At 45.6% G+C, this 18,775-nt stretch overlaps 1 protein-coding gene across 5 annotated transcripts in view; it reads left to right on the top strand.

Moving 5' to 3' along the window:
• Nucleotides 1-340: 340 nt before the first annotated feature.
• The window catches only part of LOC109439058 (asialoglycoprotein receptor 2), a 38,382-nt gene continuing 19,947 nt past the window's right edge, over nt 341-18,775 (top strand). Inside the window, exons 1-9 of one of the 5 annotated variants that reach the window (XM_088801958.1) lie at nt 346-529; nt 829-1,036; nt 6,371-6,490; nt 6,705-6,800; nt 7,444-7,515; nt 7,861-7,947; nt 8,033-8,178; nt 11,652-11,758; nt 11,999-12,791. In XM_088801958.1, coding sequence (XP_088658084.1) covers nt 913-1,036; nt 6,371-6,490; nt 6,705-6,800; nt 7,444-7,515; nt 7,861-7,947; nt 8,033-8,178; nt 11,652-11,758; nt 11,999-12,155 — 909 coding nt within the window. In that variant the 5' untranslated portion in view covers nt 346-529; nt 829-912 and the 3' untranslated portion in view covers nt 12,156-12,791. Of the gene's footprint in view, nt 530-828; nt 1,037-4,409; nt 4,706-6,370; nt 6,491-6,704; nt 6,801-7,443; nt 7,516-7,860; nt 7,948-8,032; nt 8,179-11,651; nt 11,759-11,998; nt 12,792-18,775 lie in introns of those variants that run through there. The other 4 variants (XM_019719242.3, XM_074320120.2, XM_074320119.2 and 1 more) reach the window with 4 other exon arrangements.

Consider the following 18,775-nt stretch of genomic DNA (forward strand, 5'->3'; position numbering starts at 1 on the left):
GGCTCAGGGGTCAGATTGGGCAAGAGCAGAGAACTGGCCTCTCTGATCCTGGTCAGGGGTATTTAGAGACACCAGCAATTCTGGGAAATTTAGAGGCAGAAAGTGACAGGGGGAAGGGCAGAGGAGAAACCATCAACTGCACCCCAATCCTCCTGGCCTGCCCCCCCCAAACTGTGCAATGAGGAATGATGTGACCAGCTTATGGGGGTGAAGAGGACAGACCAGGAGACCCCCTTCTCTAGGAAGAACAGAGACAGTCCTATCCCCCGCCCCCACTATGCTTTGCCTGAGTTCCAACTCCCTTTCTACTTCTGTTTACTGTCCAAAGTCCTGGGGTCAGGAGATGCCAGTTTAGAAACACTTGGACGCTCAGACACATGGGCTCAGGGACCTTGCCTGGACCAGCCCCCTCCCCTCCTCTCCTCTCCTGTCTAGCACCACCTGCCCTACTTCTGGCTCCAGGCCTCCTTAGCCTTGGGGCCTGGGTTGTCTGAGGGACCAAGGAGTCAGCCTTCCACACCCATAACAGGTAACAAAGACTGGGGAGGTGGGTGGGACTGGGGATGTTTGGGATTAGGGATACCCTAGTTCAGGGACAATGGGGGACAGATGGGAAGATGTGGGTGGTTTGGTGGCTGAGAGTGTGGAGGAAAGGCTCCTTCCTGGCCATATCACAGCCTAAGTAATCACCTGAGAAGGGACGGGACCTGGCTGTATTTCAGCTCCAAAGTCACCTCCAACCTAAGACCCAATTCAAGTTGTCACCTAGACCTGTTCTTACCCTACATCCAACCCTCTCATCAGCCTCCACCTGAATTACCATCTTAGCACAAGCATCAGTCCTGAACTCAGCCCCAGCCCTAAGAGCAGCCTTGACCCAACTCCAGGTCCAGCTCCAGCCCTGGACTCAGGATGGCGAAGGACTTTCAAGACGTCCAGCAGCTGGACTCTGAGGAAAACGACCACGAGCTCAGTCGGAGTGAGGGGCCAGACACTCACAGGCACAATCACAGGGTAGAAGATGCATTTTGGAATGGCAAGTGTCCAGTTTCTGGAGCTTTGCTTCACCTCTGTCTCACTCCCGATTGCTCTGGCTCTCTGAGTTCTCTGTCATATTCACTCAGTGAGCAGGGACTGGGGCTCTATAGGTGTGAGGTGCTGATACATCTGCTTGCTCCCCAACTTCAACTTCCGGACCTCAGGAAAGGGTATGTGCCCAGAGGCGAGGGAATAAGTGGAACCTGGAGATGACTTCCTTCCCTCTTCCTTCCAGCCTTCCTTCTGACAACATGCATCGTGTGTGTGTGTGTGTGTGTGTGTGTGTGTGTGTGTGTGTCCAAAGAAAGCACATTCAGCCAGGAGAATGTGTACATAAGTTGGAGTGGTGGTGGTGGTGGTGGTGCATGGAGATGGGTGGGGCAATACATACAGAGCTACCCTGGGACATTTCCACTCCTCCCAAATCCCCTGCCTGGATCCTTCTCTAGCAGATCTTGATGGAAGGCCCTGTGTCTGGAAAAAAGTTTTAAGACAAGAGAGATCTGAGCTGTTCTAAGCTGAAGGGCAGGAGCCAGGGGTGGGGGAGGAGGTGTCAGGTGTGTGGGGGCTGGTGATGGAGTGAGGCTCTGTGGAGACAGGAGGGGCTGGGGATCAGGGAGGGGGATTAGTTAGCCTGGGCTGGGAGGAAGGACCCCTCATTCCTGAGGCTGGGAGACTGCAGGAGCTAGTGCTGTTGCAGGCGCGGGTGGGAGCTGGGCAGGGCAGGAGTAGCAGGAGGGCTAGGCCCTCCTCCTGATGGCTTCCTCTTTCCTGGGGCAGTGGGCTGGCAGGCCTTTCTACCAAGCCGTAGGTTGCACTGGGCAGTCGCTACATCTGTCTCACTCCCCTCTGCATCCTCAATGCCCTATGATGCTGGGTATGTAGTAAACACTCCGAAATGATTTTGGATATTATTGAATCTTCTCAGGGTGAGAGGTTTCAGAGTTTAAACAAAAGGCTTGGAGAGAGTCCAGAGGTTTTGTGTTTTATGGGAGAAGGAAGTCACCCAAAAGGCCTGATGGATGACACCACAGGGCAACTCTGAAGCGGTACAACCATCAGTACATTTCTCTCCAGCAGCCTCTGCTGCCTTCATGTGAGCTGACGTCTATTACCTGCCTACTAGACCACCTTCCACTCTATGAGCACCTTATATGCCTATGGTTTTCAGCAAATTTGGAAATATTTTGGCCATTGCTTCCTCAAAGAATTTTTGTCTGCCTCCCTCTTCTTCCCTTTCTTTCCAGGACTCCAATTGTACATCTATTAGTGGTCCCACAGTTCACTGATGCTCTTCCAGTTTTAAAAACTTCTTTTTTCCTCTTGGTGTTTCTTTCCTCCTAGTTTGTTTCTTAACTCCATCAATTTTTATTTCTCATGTTACATAGGCAATATGCTTATATGGTAGTAGAAGTAGAAAACTGCTTCACATGATCCCTCAAGGACATTAGCGGATAGAAATTTCCACCACTGGAATCACCACTGGTCAGCATGACAGAAGAGAGCACTGGAAAGTCTTGAATCTATTATATTCTTTTGCACATAATTAGTCACATGGCCCCTACATAGAAATGGTAGAGGCATACTTAAAATAGTTCTATTATCCTCTCAGCTACCATTCGTTTTTCTGGTAATCAAAAATCTCTCTACTTTCTTCTTCCCATACCTGGAACACACATCCTCCCAATATAGAGAAGCAAAATCTCCAGGGTCTCTAACAATGCACAATAGCCTTTGCATCAAATTTAATGGCAATTCTTTACATATGTGTATATGTATATGTATATATATATATATATATATATATATATATATATATGTATAAAATTATTCTGGGTTTTAGGAGAAAGTATTTTTTTTTTAGTTTTAGGTGTACAAAACAACATAGTGATTAGACATTTATATACCTGACAAAGTAACCTCAATAAGTCTATTACCCATCTGACACTGTACATAATTATTAGAATATTATTGACTATATTTTCTATGCTGTACTATATATCCCCATGATTATTTTTTTAAAATTACAGTTGACATTCAATATTATTTTATATTAGTTTCAGGTGTACAGCATAGTGGGTCGTCATTTATATAATTTATGAAGTGATTCCCCCATAAGTCTAGTACAGATCTGACACCATGCCTATTTTTTTCAATTTGGTGTTTCTTTTTATATAGTTATTATTGCTATGTCTTGAAGTTCACTAATATTTCCTTATGCATGTCTAACCTTCCCTAATTCTACCCGATGTCTTTTTAATTTCAGACATTGTAGTTTTCCCTAGTTTTCATGTCTAGAAGTTCAACTTAGGAATTTAAAATATTTTCCTTGATATTCTACTTAATTTTTTGAACATATGTAATATAGTTACAATAGCTATTTTAATGTCCTGTCTGCTAATTCTAAGATCTGTGTCAGTTCTGGATCAGTTTTGGTAGATTTATTAACCTCCTTATTATAAAATGTATTCTCCTGCTTCTTTGTATGTCTGGTAATATTTGATTGGCTGCCAGACATTGTGAATTTTACTTTGTTGTGTGATGGCTATATTTATATTCCTCTAAATATTCCTGAGCTTTGTTCTGGGATGTAGTTAAGTCACTTGGAGTCATTCTGGACCGTTTATGATTTGTTAGGTGGGTCTGCAGCATCACTGGGGCAAGGGCTTCCTGGGTCTTCTACCCAATGCCCTGTAGGTTGTGAGTTTTCCAGACTGGCTGTGCGAATAGGCATTATTCTTGGCCCTGTATGTGTGCCAGGTACTGTTCCTTAATCATTTCAGATTGTTTTTCTCCTGGTCTTGGGTAGCTTTCTTTACATACATGGGCTGATCAGTACTCAGCTGATTGCTTGAGGGGAACTCTCCACAGATCTCTGGGGTTCTTTGTGCAGCTCTCTCCTCTGACCCTCTGTCCTGTGAAATTTAACCACCTTGGTCTCCTTAGACTCTCAGCTCGTCAACTCAGCTCCTCAACTGGGGGAGCAGTCTGCTCCGCTTGGACTGCCCCTCCCTGCCCCGGGGCTGAAAGCTTTCTCCCAGCACTAGGCTGGGCCAGTCACAGGGCTCATCTCATTTCTATCCTACCTCTCAGGGATCCTTGCCCTGTGTTGCCTGAAGTCCCGGCATCTTGAAAATGATTGTTTCTTACAGTTGTCTGTTTTTTGTTTTTGTTGTCTCTGGGAGAAGGGGAAATCAAGCCCCTAGTATTCCATGTTGGGCAGACCATTTCTTTGACTTTCAATCTTGTCTAAGCAACATTTTACATGTTTTAACTCATTTCATTCTCAGAACACCCTAATCAGGTAGCTACTATTCTTACACACACACACACACACACACACACACACACACACACACACATATATTTTGTGATAAGAACACTTAATGTGGGATCTACCATTTAACCAATTTTTCAGTGCACAAGGCTGCTTTGTTAACTAGAGGCACAGTGTTTACAGCAGAGCTCTAGAAGTTATACATCTTGCATAACTGAAATTCTACACCGGTTGAACAGCAATTCCCCATTTCCTCTCCCCCAGCCCCTAGCAACCACCATTCTACTCTCTGTTTCTCTGAATTTGACTATTTTAGATTGTGTAAGTGGATACAAGAAAGCTGAGGCACCAAGAGTTTGAATGATTTGTCTATGATTTCTGAGTTATTTGGTGGCACCGCTGGACTCAGCCATGGGCGGTCTGATTTCAGGGCAGAGGTGCAGAGACAGATTGGTGAGCTGACCCAGAGTTAGGGTTTCATAGGTCGTAGGTCAGATTGGGAAGCAGGATAAGGGAGGGCCTGCTGAGTGGACAGTACTGGAGAGAGCAGTCAGAGGCTCAGCCATGGAGTCTCAGCTGGGTGGGGAAGACTGGTCAGTGAGAGCTTCTGGGTGGACAGAAACACAGGGAATCAGGGAATACGTATGGGGGGAGAGGCAAAGGGGAGGCAGCGCTCAGAGCAGGGAGTGGGCAGTGGAGGTGTCAGAGACATGGCCTCTCTGGGTCAAGATGGGGTCCTGAGTGTGGCTGAAGTGGAGGAGGGTGACAATTATTGGTGTGAGGAGGTCAAGAGTTCCAGGTGGTCACTCATAGGGACAGTGTCCTACTCAGGATGGTGGCAGTTGATGAACTGGGGAGGAAGATACTGAGCCCCTGCCTGAGCCTCCCCAGGATGTGAGGGCGCCTGAGTGTGATGGCAGTGAGGAGAAAGGGAAGGCCAGGGTCTGAGGCAAAGAAAAGGAAACATTTTGTTAGAAGTTGATGGTGCAAAAGCAGAAGCTTGCACCTGGGAGGACAGCCACTGCTCCAGGCTTGGAGAAGTGTCAGGAGGGGTGAAGCCAGTTCTGTGCATGTGAAGATGTGGGAGCATGCGTGTGAGTGCATGAGAACGTGTGTGTCAGTGTGTATCGTATGTGAATGTGCGCTGTAGTATGGGAGAAGGTGTGTGTGAAAAAATGTGTGTGAGTGTGAGGATGTGTGTTAATGAAGGTGTCTGCTCATCCTGGGCTTCAACGTCCTGGGGCTGGTGGCCCTCTGTGTGATTAGGTGTCAGAGTGAGGGCTGCAGGGGCCAGCAGGGGTGGGGCTTATGGGGGAGGAGAGATGGGCAGTGCTGGGGGCAATGGTGTGTGCTGTAGGGAGTGTGAAAGTGAAATGAAAAATGCGCGTGCGCACGCGTGTGTGTGTGTGTGTGTGTGTGTGTGTGTGTGTGTGTTTTCAGGGTTCAGCTTGACCAAGAGGAGGGAGAGGTTTCTATGAGATGACTGAGGGCTAAGGGGCAGAGTTTATAGTGGAACAAGGGTTTCTGTGGTGGAAGGGCGGAGGGATATGGGAGAGGCGGCTCTGAGGGGTGGGTTCTGAGAGAGGCTGAGGCTTGGAGGGCGGCCCTTGGGGAGCGGTGTGTGGTGGAATGACCTGGACTTAAGGATCCATCCCAGTGGAATTGGTGGGGGTTTGGCCCAGTTTTGGACTTATCTGAGGGGTCCAGGCATGGATTTTAAGAACACAAGATCTGGCCTTTAGGTCCCCCAGGTGCAAGATCAGGGCTTTACACAAAAATGATGTGAATATTAGTGCCATGTGCTGGTGTGTTGCATGCACCTGTGTAGGTGTGTGTGTGCATATTTGCATGTGGTCATGTGGGCACAAGTGTGCAAATGCGTGTGTGTGCAATACTTGAACGCTGGAGTCAAAGCCCATTGACTTCCCCGATAACCCTTCCCATCGACTTTCCTCCCACCCACATGGGTTGTATGTCCTCAGACTTCTGTCTCCCTGAAGACATCCATTATACTGGCTCTTGACACCCCTCCTTTTGATATCCCTTCTCTCTCAGGGATGCCTCCTCCCCAGCCCCTTCTGCTGCAGCGGCTCTGCTCCAAGTTCTGGCTCAGCCTGCTCATCCTGGGCTTCGACGTCCTGCTGCTGGTGGCCATCTGTGTGATTGGGTCCCAAAGTGAGGGTTGCAGAGGCCAGCAGGGGTGGGGCTTATGGGGGAGGAGAGATGGGCAGTGCTGGGGGCAATGAGAGTATGATAGGGGAAGAGATGGAGGCAGTGCTGGGGCAAGTATGGGGGCACTGAGGGGGACAGTGCCATGGATGGTGACGGGGGCTGTCACATGGGGCACAGCCCCCTCCACTTTGTCCTGTGCCCTCTGCCTCCTGACTAGGAGCACAGCTGCAAGTGGAGTTTCAGACCCTAAAAGAAGATTTCAGCAATTTCTCCACCAGCACCAAGATGGAGATCGGGACTCTTAGCTCCCATGGTGAGTGGGTGCTCCCCAGAGGGGCGGGGTGGGTGTGGTTGCGTTGTCGAGGCACTGGCTTACCAACACAGGCTTGCTGGATTCTGAGGTACTTGCTCAATGTTAGGTCTGCGAAGGGGCATGTTTGGGGTGCTGTGGGCAGATAACCCAGCCTGAGAAGCTGGGCCAGTCTTCCAGGGATGCTGTTTCCTGGGTTGAAGGACCCTGAAGAATGATAGGCAGGTGAAGAGGGAGGGTAGTGCCAGGTAGAGAGAAGTGAATTTGCAATGGCCCAGAGGTGGGGAAGACCACTGCACATTTTGGAACTGTAAATCCTTCCAGTGTGGCAGGAGCTAAGTAATGAGGGGTGGGTCAGAGAGATGAGTAGGGGCCGGGCCACACAGGCAAGCTGTGCTAATGAAGTGAGCTTTTATTTTGAGAAAATGGGGACCGAATGAATGGATTTAAGCAGGGGAGCAGCCTGAGCAGGTTTGTTCCTCAGAAAGTCAGTGTGGCAGCTCCAGGAGACCGGGTGGAGTTGGGAGGCCGGGGGCAGAGCCTGCAACCTCCCAGGTGGCCCGGACGGGTGCTCCAGTGTGTGAGGATGGAGGGATGTTAAGGCGGCAGAATGGAGGGAAAATGGTTTAGCTTTCCTCTTTCTCAGGAGGCAGCACAGGTGACAAGGTGACATCTATGGAAGCCAAGCTGGAGAAACAGCAGTGGGACCTGAAAGCAGGTCAGAGACTTTCCCTTGAGTGTGTGTGTGTTTCACGTGTGAGAGTGTATGTGTGGTATGTGGTGTGAGTGATGTCTTATATGTGCGTATAAGTGTGTGTGTTGTGAGTGTGTACGGTGTGAGTGATGTGTATTTTGTGTGTGCATATGTAGTGTGTGTTGTGCATGAGTTTGTGTACAGTGTGAGTGTGTGTGTGGTATGTGATGTGTGTGTCGTATGTCCATATGTGAGTGTGTGTGTGGTCTGTGATGTGTGTGGTGTAGTTTTCCAGCCAAAGGCTGGAGTCCTGTGTGGAGTCCCGGTAGATAGGTCACCCACATCATTGTTCATTGCTCCGCCCTCTAGATCATGCCACCTTGCTCTTTCATCTGAAGCACTTCCCAGTTGATCTGCGCATCCTGTCTTGTCAGTTGGCGTTCCTGCGGAGCAACGGTAGGGACAGGGCTGTCTTCAGTCCCAGTGTGCCTGTCCTGCCCATCAGGATTTCATCCCCTTCTGCCCACCCCCATCTTCTCAGGCACAGAATGCTGCCCCGTTAACTGGCTGGAGCACAAAGGGAGCTGCTACTGGTTCTCACACTCTGGATTGACCTGGCCCGAGGCTGAGAAGTACTGCCAGCTGGAGAATGCACACCTGGTGGTCGTCAACTCCAGAGAGGAGCAGGTGAAACCATACGCTTCCCAAAGGCAGGAGGAAACCTGGGGAATGCAAACTCTGGGAGGCTGGATCAGGCTTGCTTTATTATTTTGTAACCCAGGGAAGCGTCCAGAAGCAGAAGTCTGGCCGAACTTTGGGAAGTTCATAGTGGAGCAGCCATTGATTCTGAGGTGGGAGATTACAGCCAGGGGCTCAGGCAAAGGCGCAGGAGCCAGGTGAGCAGGGGATGAGGAACAGATCAGGAGACAGAACGCGAGACAGGATGAACTAAAGCCAGGACCTGGGTGCAGAACAGTGGAGGTGCTGAGAATCCCTTCTACTGTGTGCTGGCCTTGGGATGTGGTGCTCAGTTGGGTGAAAGGAAGAGAGTGGGCAGGATTTCCAGTGACGTGCCTGCTATGGGTTACTGAGTCCCTGCAAGGTGCTCCAGGTCTCCCTTGCCCACTGCTGCCACCAGATGCACAACCCCAAACACCAAAGTTCACAGGGAAGAACCAACATGTTAGAATAGGTGGGGCATTTTTTTGGAAATGGAGGATATTAATGGTAACATTTACTGAGTCCTTACTATGTGACAGGCACTTTCAGATGTATTCACTCCTTAATCCTCACAACCCTACATACAGGGTAGGCACTCTTACTATCCCCACTTTGAGGGAGGGAGAGATGAGGGAACTAAGGAAAGGGGAACTTGCCACACAGCTACCGTGTTTCCCCGAAAATAAGACCGGGTCTTATATTAATTTTTGCTCCATTAGGGCTTATTTTCAGGGGATGTCTTATTTTTTCATGTACAACAATCTACATTTATTCAAATACAGTCATGTCATCTTCTTCTGGAACATCGCCATAATGTACTAAATGCGTCCGTCTGGCTGAGCTCTTAACTGGGGCTCTGTGGGGACAGAGCCAGGAGGGCAGTTTCCAGGCTCTTGGCCTCACGTGGAAAGGTGCTGGCTCAGGTAGTAAATGGCCATCAACTGTGATTGGATGGCCATCGGCTGTGGCTAGTTGGCCATCAGCTGTAACCAGTGAGCCATTGGCCACTAATAGAACTGCTGTGGCTATGCTAACAGTAAATGGGGGCTAGCAAGAAGATGGTAGCTGAGCTAGCAAGCGAGACTGGTGTAGGAAGGCCTCTTGTTGGGGTGTTGGCGGATGTTTGCTTTTGTGTCTCCACCCTGGCTGAGAGACCCTTCATGAGTCCCTGCATGACAGGCTTATTTTCGGGGTAGGTCTTCTTTTTGGGGAAACACGGTAGTAAGTCAGGATGGAGTCAGAATTCAGAGCCACTCCGCCTCCTTAGCCAGTATTTTCAACTACTACATGTTGCCAGAACATCTTTATTTATTTATATTTTTTTATTGGGGAATATTGGGGAACAGTGTGTCCCTCCAGGGCCCATCAGCTCCAAGTCGTTGTCCTTCAGTCTAGTTGTGGAGAGCGCAGCTCAGCTCCAAGTCCAGTCGCTATTTTCAATCTTAGTTGCAGGGGGCGCAGCCCACCATCCCATGTGGGAATCAAACTGGCAACCTTGTTGTTAAGAGCTCGAGCTCTAAACTGAGTCATCCGGCCGCCCCTTCACCTCTCTTTTTGATATCACAATTCTTTCTTCCTCCTCCTCCTCCTCCTCCTCCTCCTCCTCCTCCTCCTCCTCTTTATTTTTGCATAAGTTCCAAGATAATTTCCTGACTCTTCCATTTTCATGAATGGGCACAATTCTTTCTTGCCTGTTATTTGCCCGTGAATAGGGGAGGTAAATTCTCCTGGACTATCTATCTCCTCTGATTGTCTGGCAGTACTTGATTCCCTCCATCAGTCTTTGACACAGAGGGCTGGGTTTTGATGATTTGTATTCTTTCCCCTCACTTCTTCCGCCTCCCCCGCCCCCACTCTGTTCAAGCCATTGTTTCTCAGTCTAGTTGTGTAGGACACAGCTCCCTGGCCCATGCTGGTATTATGAGCCTTGCGCTCCCCCTGGCTGAGGCAGTCCGTTACCAGCTGCTCACAGCAACTCACAGCAGCTCTCGCAGACTGCCAGCTACTCACGATATCCATTGGCCACTCACAGCAGCACACGGTAGCTAGTGGCTGCTCACGCCGACAGGCTGCTCACTGCAGCCCAACTCCAGGGAGAGCTGTTGTTCACAATCTTAGCCATAGAGGGCGTAGCTCACTGGCCCATGTGGGAATCGAACTGGCAACCTTGGTGTTAGGAACACAGTGCTCCAACCACCTAAGCCACCGGGCCGTACCAATTTGTACTTTTTGTTCAGTTATTAAGCTTCTTGTGGTGATGGGAAGAAGGGGCTGGGGCAGCAGGAAGCAGCAAATAGGATATCTTGTCTCTAAGACTTTCCTTCTAGCTCTGTTGACTCCTCTGAATTGTGGGAGTACCCCACCAGCCTCTGAGAGTTGCACCTTTATGCACAGGATATTGTCCTATTTGCAGGATTTTAGAATTCAAGGATGTTACCATATCTGCCCTCAGACGAGATGGCAAACTGCAATCTTAGTTGTATCTATAGGAAGTGAGAGTGAATTAGGAAATCTTCCTCCAAATGCAGTTGGAGATACTTCTTCATATGCTGTCAAAGGGAACTGCTAGGTGTTCAGGTTGGTCAACCCACCCCTCTGCTTCCTTCAGAGTCTCCCCCTGCTATCCTCCCATTCCATAGCTCTTAAGTCCCCAGGAAGAGCCATATCTGTAAGAGGAAGCTATTTGGGGGGGGGGGGGGCGGGGGGTGTCTGTTGTCTGCCTGAGTCCTGATGAGCTATCTCAGAGGACCACTTTCACCCCAGCTCCTGCCAGCTGGCTGGCTGGGCTACCCTCATACCCAGGGCAGGCTCCTACTTTCAGCACAGACTGCCAGACCCCTTGCAGCCAAGTCATAACGGGGCTTTGGACAGTGGATCCAACTGGGAGCTCTGGGCCTGGTGAACCTCCAGAAATGACAGCTACACATAGAAGCAGGAGCAGGGCAGATGCACTTGAGAGGCGAGTGAAACCTAGGGGTCCATGGGGGCAGCAGAGGCCAGAGTCAGGATCTCAAATCTGAGGTTGTGGGCAGAAGACAAGGAGAAGACTAGAGTTGGGCCAGCAGCTGTGAGTTAAGAATGAAAGGGGGGGGGGGGCTAGATCAGGGGCAGAAGTCACACACTCAGGCACTGCATTGACTTTCTGGGCTTTACCAACTACCAAGAGTTCCTTAATCTCATGTATAAACTAGGGCAACCAATTTAGAGGAATCATGAGGATTAAATAAAATAATCCTTGTGAAGTATTTAGCATGTGCTTTAGCTTAGTAAATGTTCTCTAAAAATAGCTAAGGTTACAGCAGAAAAAACGAGGAACTAGTTTCATTGGGAGCTGATGCTTCAGCTTGGGGGTAGATCAGGCTAGGAAAGTCTGAGGGGACCACAACTAATGCTGTATAGAGGTATAAGAGATTAGAAATTCTCTCCCACCTGTTTTCCAGAAATTCATTGGACAACACATGGGCCCCTTTCGTATCTGGATAGGTCTCACTGAAAGCGAAGGTTCCTGGAAATGGGTGGATGGTACAGACTATAAGTATAGCTACAAGTAAGTGCCCCTCACCCCACTGGTTTGGCCTGCAGATGGCCACCTGGCCTTTTGCCCCACAATACAACCCCACCCATCTCTTAGGGATCAAAAATCCCAACTCTCTCCCCTCCAGACTCCCAACATCCAAGGCTGCTGCTTCTGCTCCCTGAACTCTCTAAGGCTGTGCTTTTCTGAGCTGGGGGTGAGGGTTGCTGGGATGGGGGTGGTCTGAATTTGAGCTCTGTCCTGCTTTCCTAGGAACTGGGCTGCCACTCAACCAGATAACTGGCAGGGGCACGAGGAGGGAGGAAGTGAAGACTGTGTTGAAGTCCAGTTGGATGGCCGCTGGAATGACAATTTCTGCCAGCAGGTGCAACGCTGGGCATGTGAGATGAAACGGAACATTACCAGCTAGGAACCCCGACCTCCGGCAGATCTCTACCTGTATCCCACCCCTACCTTGCCCCCAGCTTCTCTACTAGGGATGTCAAAGAAAGGAAGAATAGGCAGAGGCATGGGGAGGAGTAGAGGAAAAGATAGAGGGGGTGGTTTAAGAAGCTCAGATGCTGGGGAGATTGAGATCCCGCATTCTTCTGCTACTCACTGTCATTATTATAATTTTCAGCCTCCTTAAAGGAGTAGGAAAAGAAGAAGCAAATACTTGGAAACTCTGTGTGGATTGGTTATTTGGAGCAAGGAAATGAAGGGTGCAAAAAAGAGGGAGAGGAGAGGGTCCTAGACAGCTGCTCCTTGACACATAATCCTGAGGGACACTGGTGGGGGGGGGAGAGGCTTGGAGCAGAAGCATTCATTAGAAGGTACTGGGGATGTTTTTTGGGGGAAGGAGCCTGTTAGGCTGGGCTAGAGGGTCTGCCCACATTTTGAGGGGTTCCTGAAGGAAGCAGCTTTCCCTGCAGTTGGGATCTCCTCCAGAAGAGGTTTCAGACAGCACCCCACTCCACCCCACCTGGGAACTGTGAGGTGGGCTGGCAGGGCCAGTGAAAAATGTTTGCTAAAAGAAGAAGGATTGGTAAGACACAGTCCTAATGTTTTCAGTGTGGCTGCCTCTTTTTGACCCCAAACAGATCTAGACATATCTCCAGCACAGGGTGTCACCCACAATTTCCACAGCGGGTAAACTTCATATTCCTTTTTCAAGGTCCTCCTGAAAGATCTATAAGCAATTAGAGTTTTTGTTTTATTATTATTACAAAAGTAATATATACTATTTGTAAAAAAAAAGTTTCAAACACACACACACCCATACACACAGGGAGTGTCCTTCCCTCACCCTCTCACTTCTCTTCACAGTTAAAGGATATATATATATATATATATATATATATATATATATATATATATAAACGTATACAGGAGGTAACAAAAAATGTATACACATTTTAAGAAAGGAAAAAACTGTATTAAAATTGTAATAATATATACCGACAACAAAAGATGAATACAAGTCACGTTTGACTTCTGTGATTAGAAGAGGTGCTCAAAATGGTTACCATTAGAGTAATTTTAATACAGTTTTTTCCTTTTAAAAAATGTGTATACATTTTTTTGGCACCCTCTGCATGTACACAGACACATACACACACTCACACACACACACCCCCCATATATACGAAATATATGAAGAGATTTATTCTAAGAAATTGGCTCATGTGAAGGTGGCAGGCTCAAGACCCAGAAATAGCCGATGTTGCCTTTCAAGTTCAAAGGCAGGAAAAAAGCCAATGCTCCACTTTTTAAAATTTTTTTATTATTAGATTCAGGTGTATAAAGCAACATACTGTTAGACAACGACCCTCCTCACAAAACAACGATGCCCCTCCCCCAAGCAACTGAAGCTGAAGTGGAATGATGTACGGCCGTGCCCCAGTTTGAAGCAGGTCAGGCAGGAAGGAGAGCTCTCATACCCACGGAAGAGGCAAACTTCTTGTTCTATTCAGGACTGATTGGATGAGGCCCACCCATATTAAGGAGAGCAATTTGCTTTACCAATTCAAACGTTCCTCTCATCCAAAAACACCCTCACAGACACACCCAGAATAAAGTTTGATCAAATATCTGGGCCCAGCCAAATCGACACACAAAATTAACCATTACAGGTTTCCTGTCAGGATGGTTCCTGCATAGGTGCATATATGCAATACCACATTTCACTATGTAGCTTCTTTTTTTCATTTTGCAGTGTCTTGTGGACATTGATCCAATTTATGCTATTCCCTGACAAGTTTTATTTCATGGAACTTAGCAGAGGTGGAGAATTCCAAAATATGGATGTGCCATATGTTATTTAATCATTCCCCGTGGTGGAAAAGTTGTTGCCATTTTTGTATGTTTTCACATATAGTATTTTAAGCAATTTTTGCTTCTAACCTTGTGCTAGATCAAGACTTCCCAATTTTCAGTCACCAAAAAAAAAAAAAAAAAAAAGAATAAATAAATAATTCTAGGACTTCTTCAAAACGTATATGATTGGTATTAAATTACATTATGAAAGTAATAAAATGCAGTTTAAAGTCTTGTGGGGCTAAAAGCAGCCACTCCTGCTGTTCAGAGAAACCACTCTCAGTGTTTTAGTTGTTTCTTCTAGTATTGACATCTGCATTTCTGTAAACGGATATATCTTTATCAGTTGTTGACATTATTTAGTCACAGTCATGTAGATGAGGTACAATCTTCCAACTGAATCCACAATGATTTCTATTTAAATTCTAATTAAAAATCTGCGTCAGTTTTGGCTGCATCAATATTCTTAACTGCTGAGTCAAGTCACATAATCTGATTACATTTCCTTTCTTGCACAACTTTTGTTTCTTCTGAAGTTCATAATTGTTTCATTTAAAGGTTTGCAGCATGTTCTTTGAACCTATTGCGAAGTCTTCCTTAGCTAGAAAAAGCCTGACAATATAATTGTCTACACAGGAAAGCTGGTCATATCACTAGTACTTTAGTTGCACTTTTTTTCCTAGAGTCACAGGAGTGAATCGAGTTTTATCAAGCCTAAGGGTACCCAATTTTGGGGAGCTGTCCTTAGGAACAAATATAAAATTAGGAATACAAAATTAAGCGTGAAAATTGATATTTACTTAAGTTAGAAAAACCTCACAAATTTAAAAAGCTAAAGCTACCATAAACATCACAAAATCCAGAAAAATGATAATGATATTTTAAATAATCTTCCAAAGCACCTCTAAACTCCATTTTCCCTACACTTTGCTGCACGCTCATTGTTTACATAAGTGACAAGTGCTGTAAGGTGAGTGTCCAGAGAGAGAAGAGAAAAATAGTTGTTTTCTCTAGCATGTTTCTGCTTTATTACCAGTGTCAAGTCCTTCCCGGCATGCTTATGTGACACCCAAATGAGTCTGTTCAGTGGGTGGCAGAAGTACCCCTGAAAGCCACTCCTGTGCTGGCGGGTTAACCATAAGGATGTGACTGCAAACCACATTGATGACGCTTTCATTTCAACTTCTTAGTCAGATGAACAAAAGAGGGAAGTGGGAAAAAGGAGGAGGAGTTGGAGCAGAAAGTGACGTTGGTCATCTTAACTGATTGTAGTCAATAAAACTTTTGTTTTCATAAGTTACAAAAATTTATGACCACGTGAAGACAATGCTAGGGCCCTCGGTGGACTTGTAAGAGGCCCATGAGATGCCCTTGAGCTCAAGCTCTCTTAGGCTCACTGTCAGTCTACTTTTGTACCTCCTTCTATCTCCCCCTACCCCGCGGCCAGTCTTGTGTCCTCAGCCCCCACCAGAGACGTTATCTCTAAGCCTGTGGCAGAGCAGTTGTCTTGGGACTTTCCACTCATCCTGAGAAATTCCTGGACCTTTCTTTTTCTGCTGAGTTGGATCCTCTCTTGCCTGGGTCCATGTCTTCTTTGTTGGTTTATTCCTTTGTTTTGTTGAAGCGTCTTCTCCATTAGCTTTCTGGAAAAGTGTGTGTGTGTGGGGGGGGAGGCATTCTTTGATGGATTGATCATTTGTGGGAATATAGGATTCTAGGTTGAAAATAATCTCCCTTCAATGTTTTGTGGTCCTCACTCCATGTTTTCTAGTTTTCCATGTGCTGTTGAGAGATCTGACCCTACTCTAGGTCTGATCCTTTATATGTGAACCCTCCCTCCTCTTTAGGATGTTCCCTTAACCCTGGTGTCTGAAAATCACCACTAATGTGCCTTGGTGGGAGCCTTTCAGTTGTTAGGCCAGGCTCTCACCAGGCTTTTGTTTGTTTGTTTGTTTAAGACAATTTTACACTTTATTTAATTTGTTTCTTTGTAGCAGTTCATCTTGTTCATCTGATTCTTTTAGTAAACATTTTTCTAAAAAAAGATGTTTTCTATTTTTTTAAAGATTTTATTGGGGAAGGGGAACAGGACTTTATTGGGGTACAGCGTGTTCTTCCAGGACTTTTTTTTTCCAAGTCAAGTTATTGTCCTTTCAATCTTAGTTGTGGAGGGCACAGTTCAGCTCCAGGTCCAGTTGCCTTTGCTAGTTGCAGGGGGCGCAGCCCACCATCCCTTGGGGAGTCTAACCCGGCAACCTTGTGGTTGAGAGGATGCGCTCCAACCAACTGAGCCATCTGGGAGCTCAGCGGCAGCTCAGCTCAAGGTGCCATGTTCAATCTTAGTTGCAGGGGGCGCTGCCCACCATCCCTTGCAGGATTTGGAGGAGTTGAACTGGCAACCTTGTGGTTGAGAACCCACTGGCCCATGTGGGAATCGAACCAGCAGCCTTCAGAGTTAGGAGCATGGAGCTCCAAATGCCTGAGCCACCAGGTCGGCCCTCACCAGGCTTTTTTAATCTGGGAGAGTGGAAGATGATGTAAGAGACACAGCTGAGAACCACGTGGTTGGTCTTTAGGGTCATGGTGAGGATTCTACTGCTACTCACTGGAAAAGTGCTGGCTGTGTCAGGTGCTGCCTTCCCTGCTCAGTGTCCCCAGGGTTGTCATGGGAAAGCTCAGGAGACTCGTGCCTAACACACAACACAGATATCACAGTGTTCAGTGTTTTCTTCCGAATCTTAGATTTTAGGCTTTTATGCTCCAGACTTACTCTTTTCAATCACTGATCCATATTCTGAATTAAAAATATAATTTTTAAATTATTACATTAAAAGTTAAGTGCTAAGAATTGCTAAGTGAAAGAAGCCAATCTGAAAAGGCTACATTCTATATGATTCCAACTATCTGACATTCTGGAAAAGGCAAAACTATGGAGACAATAAAAAGATCAGTTGTTGGCAAGGATTCAGGGGAGAAACAGAGGGGATGAATAGGTAGGTGGAACACGGGATTTTTAGGACAGTGAAAGCATCCTGTATGATACAGTAGAAGTGGATACATGACATTATTCGTTTGCCAAAATTCATAGAATATACAATACAAAGAGTGAAACCTAATGTAAACTATGCACTTTAGTTAATAATAATGTATTAGGTCAGTGCAAAAGTAATTGTGGTTTTTGCAATTATTTTTAACCTTTTAAATTGCAATTACTTTTGCACCGATCTAATATCAATATTAGCTTAAGAGTTGTATCAAATTTACCACACTAATGCAAGATGAAACACAAAAGTAAGGGAAGAATAAAATGAAAATTACAATAAACATGACTTTCTGTTCTTTGGAGTTACTGGGATGACTCACAAGAGGAGGAAGTAAACTTAAGCATGGTCTATGGTTATAAACAGAATATCTGGTAAAGTAAAATTGACTCTGAAAGATGAATAAATGATGGGAGACAATAGCTTCCAATGATAATAATAATAATAATAAAATAATAAAAAACCTGTTTCTATGGTGCTTTTAGAAATAATTTTACCATAGCAATCTATCAAAGAAAGACCTTAAGGAATAATAAAAAAGATTTTTATGTTGCATTCTTTATTATAATATAATTAAGTTAAAATTATATATAAATAATAAAGAGAACCAAAATGCCCTAGTTATTTGTAAATGAAGCAATACTTTCCCATATTACCATGATTCAAAGTGAAAATTATCTAGAAAAGAATGAAATATATCGAAAATCTCTGGGATATAGCTAAAGCTGGATTCAGAGGAAAATGTACAGCCTCATGTTTTATAACTGAAAACTAAAGACTGAAAATAAATAAGCCAAGTATTAAACTTAAAAATCAGAAAATTGAACTATAAAACAACCCAAAATGTAGTATTAAAAGGCAATTAATAAAGATAACGTTAGAAACTTCCAAAAATTAGTAGAATGAATAAAGCTAAAACCGTTTTTAAAAATTAAACGTTTATTTTTCGATAGTTGAAGAATCACGTAGTTGTATACAATAATACAGAGAGACCCAAGTAATTTTTACTCCCAATAGCAACATCTTGCAAAACAATTGTATGAGTATCATGACCAGGATATTAATCTAGCTAAGGGTCCCTCGTGTTGCCCACTTGGTCACACCCACCTCCATCCCCCATCCAGTTCCTAACCCTTGACAACCAGTAATCTGTTCTCTACGAGTATTTCTGTAATTTTGTAGTTTCAGGAATGTTTTTCAATGGAACCATGCAGCTTGTAACGCTTTGGGATTGACTTTTTTCACTCATAATTCCCTAGAGATTCATTCAAGCTGTTGCATGTGTCAATAGTTCATTCTTTTTATTGCTGAGTAGTATTCTGTGGGATAGAAGTACCACTTTGTTTAACTAGGTCCCCATTGAAGGACATTTGGGTTGTTTCCACGTTTTGATTATTATAAAGCTGCTATCAACATTCATGAACAAATTTTTGTGTAAATGTAAACTTTCCTTTCTCTTGGAAAAAGCCCAATTGGTGGTTCATGCAATGTTTGCATATTTAGTTTTAGAAGAAACTGCAAAACTGTTTTCCAGAGCAGTTGGACCATTTTAAGTTTCTACCAGAAGTGTATGAATGTTCCAGTTTGCCCACATACTTGCTTGCATTTGGTTACTGTCACTATTTTTCAAAATTTTAGCCATTCTGGTAAGTGTGTAGTGAGGTATTACGGTGGTTTTAATTTGCATTTCCCT

This window comes from Rhinolophus sinicus, chromosome 12 (genome assembly GCF_057876585.1).
Source record: "Rhinolophus sinicus isolate RSI-liver-muscle chromosome 12, RSI-T2T, whole genome shotgun sequence".
Classification (NCBI taxonomy): domain Eukaryota; kingdom Metazoa; phylum Chordata; class Mammalia; order Chiroptera; family Rhinolophidae; genus Rhinolophus; species Rhinolophus sinicus.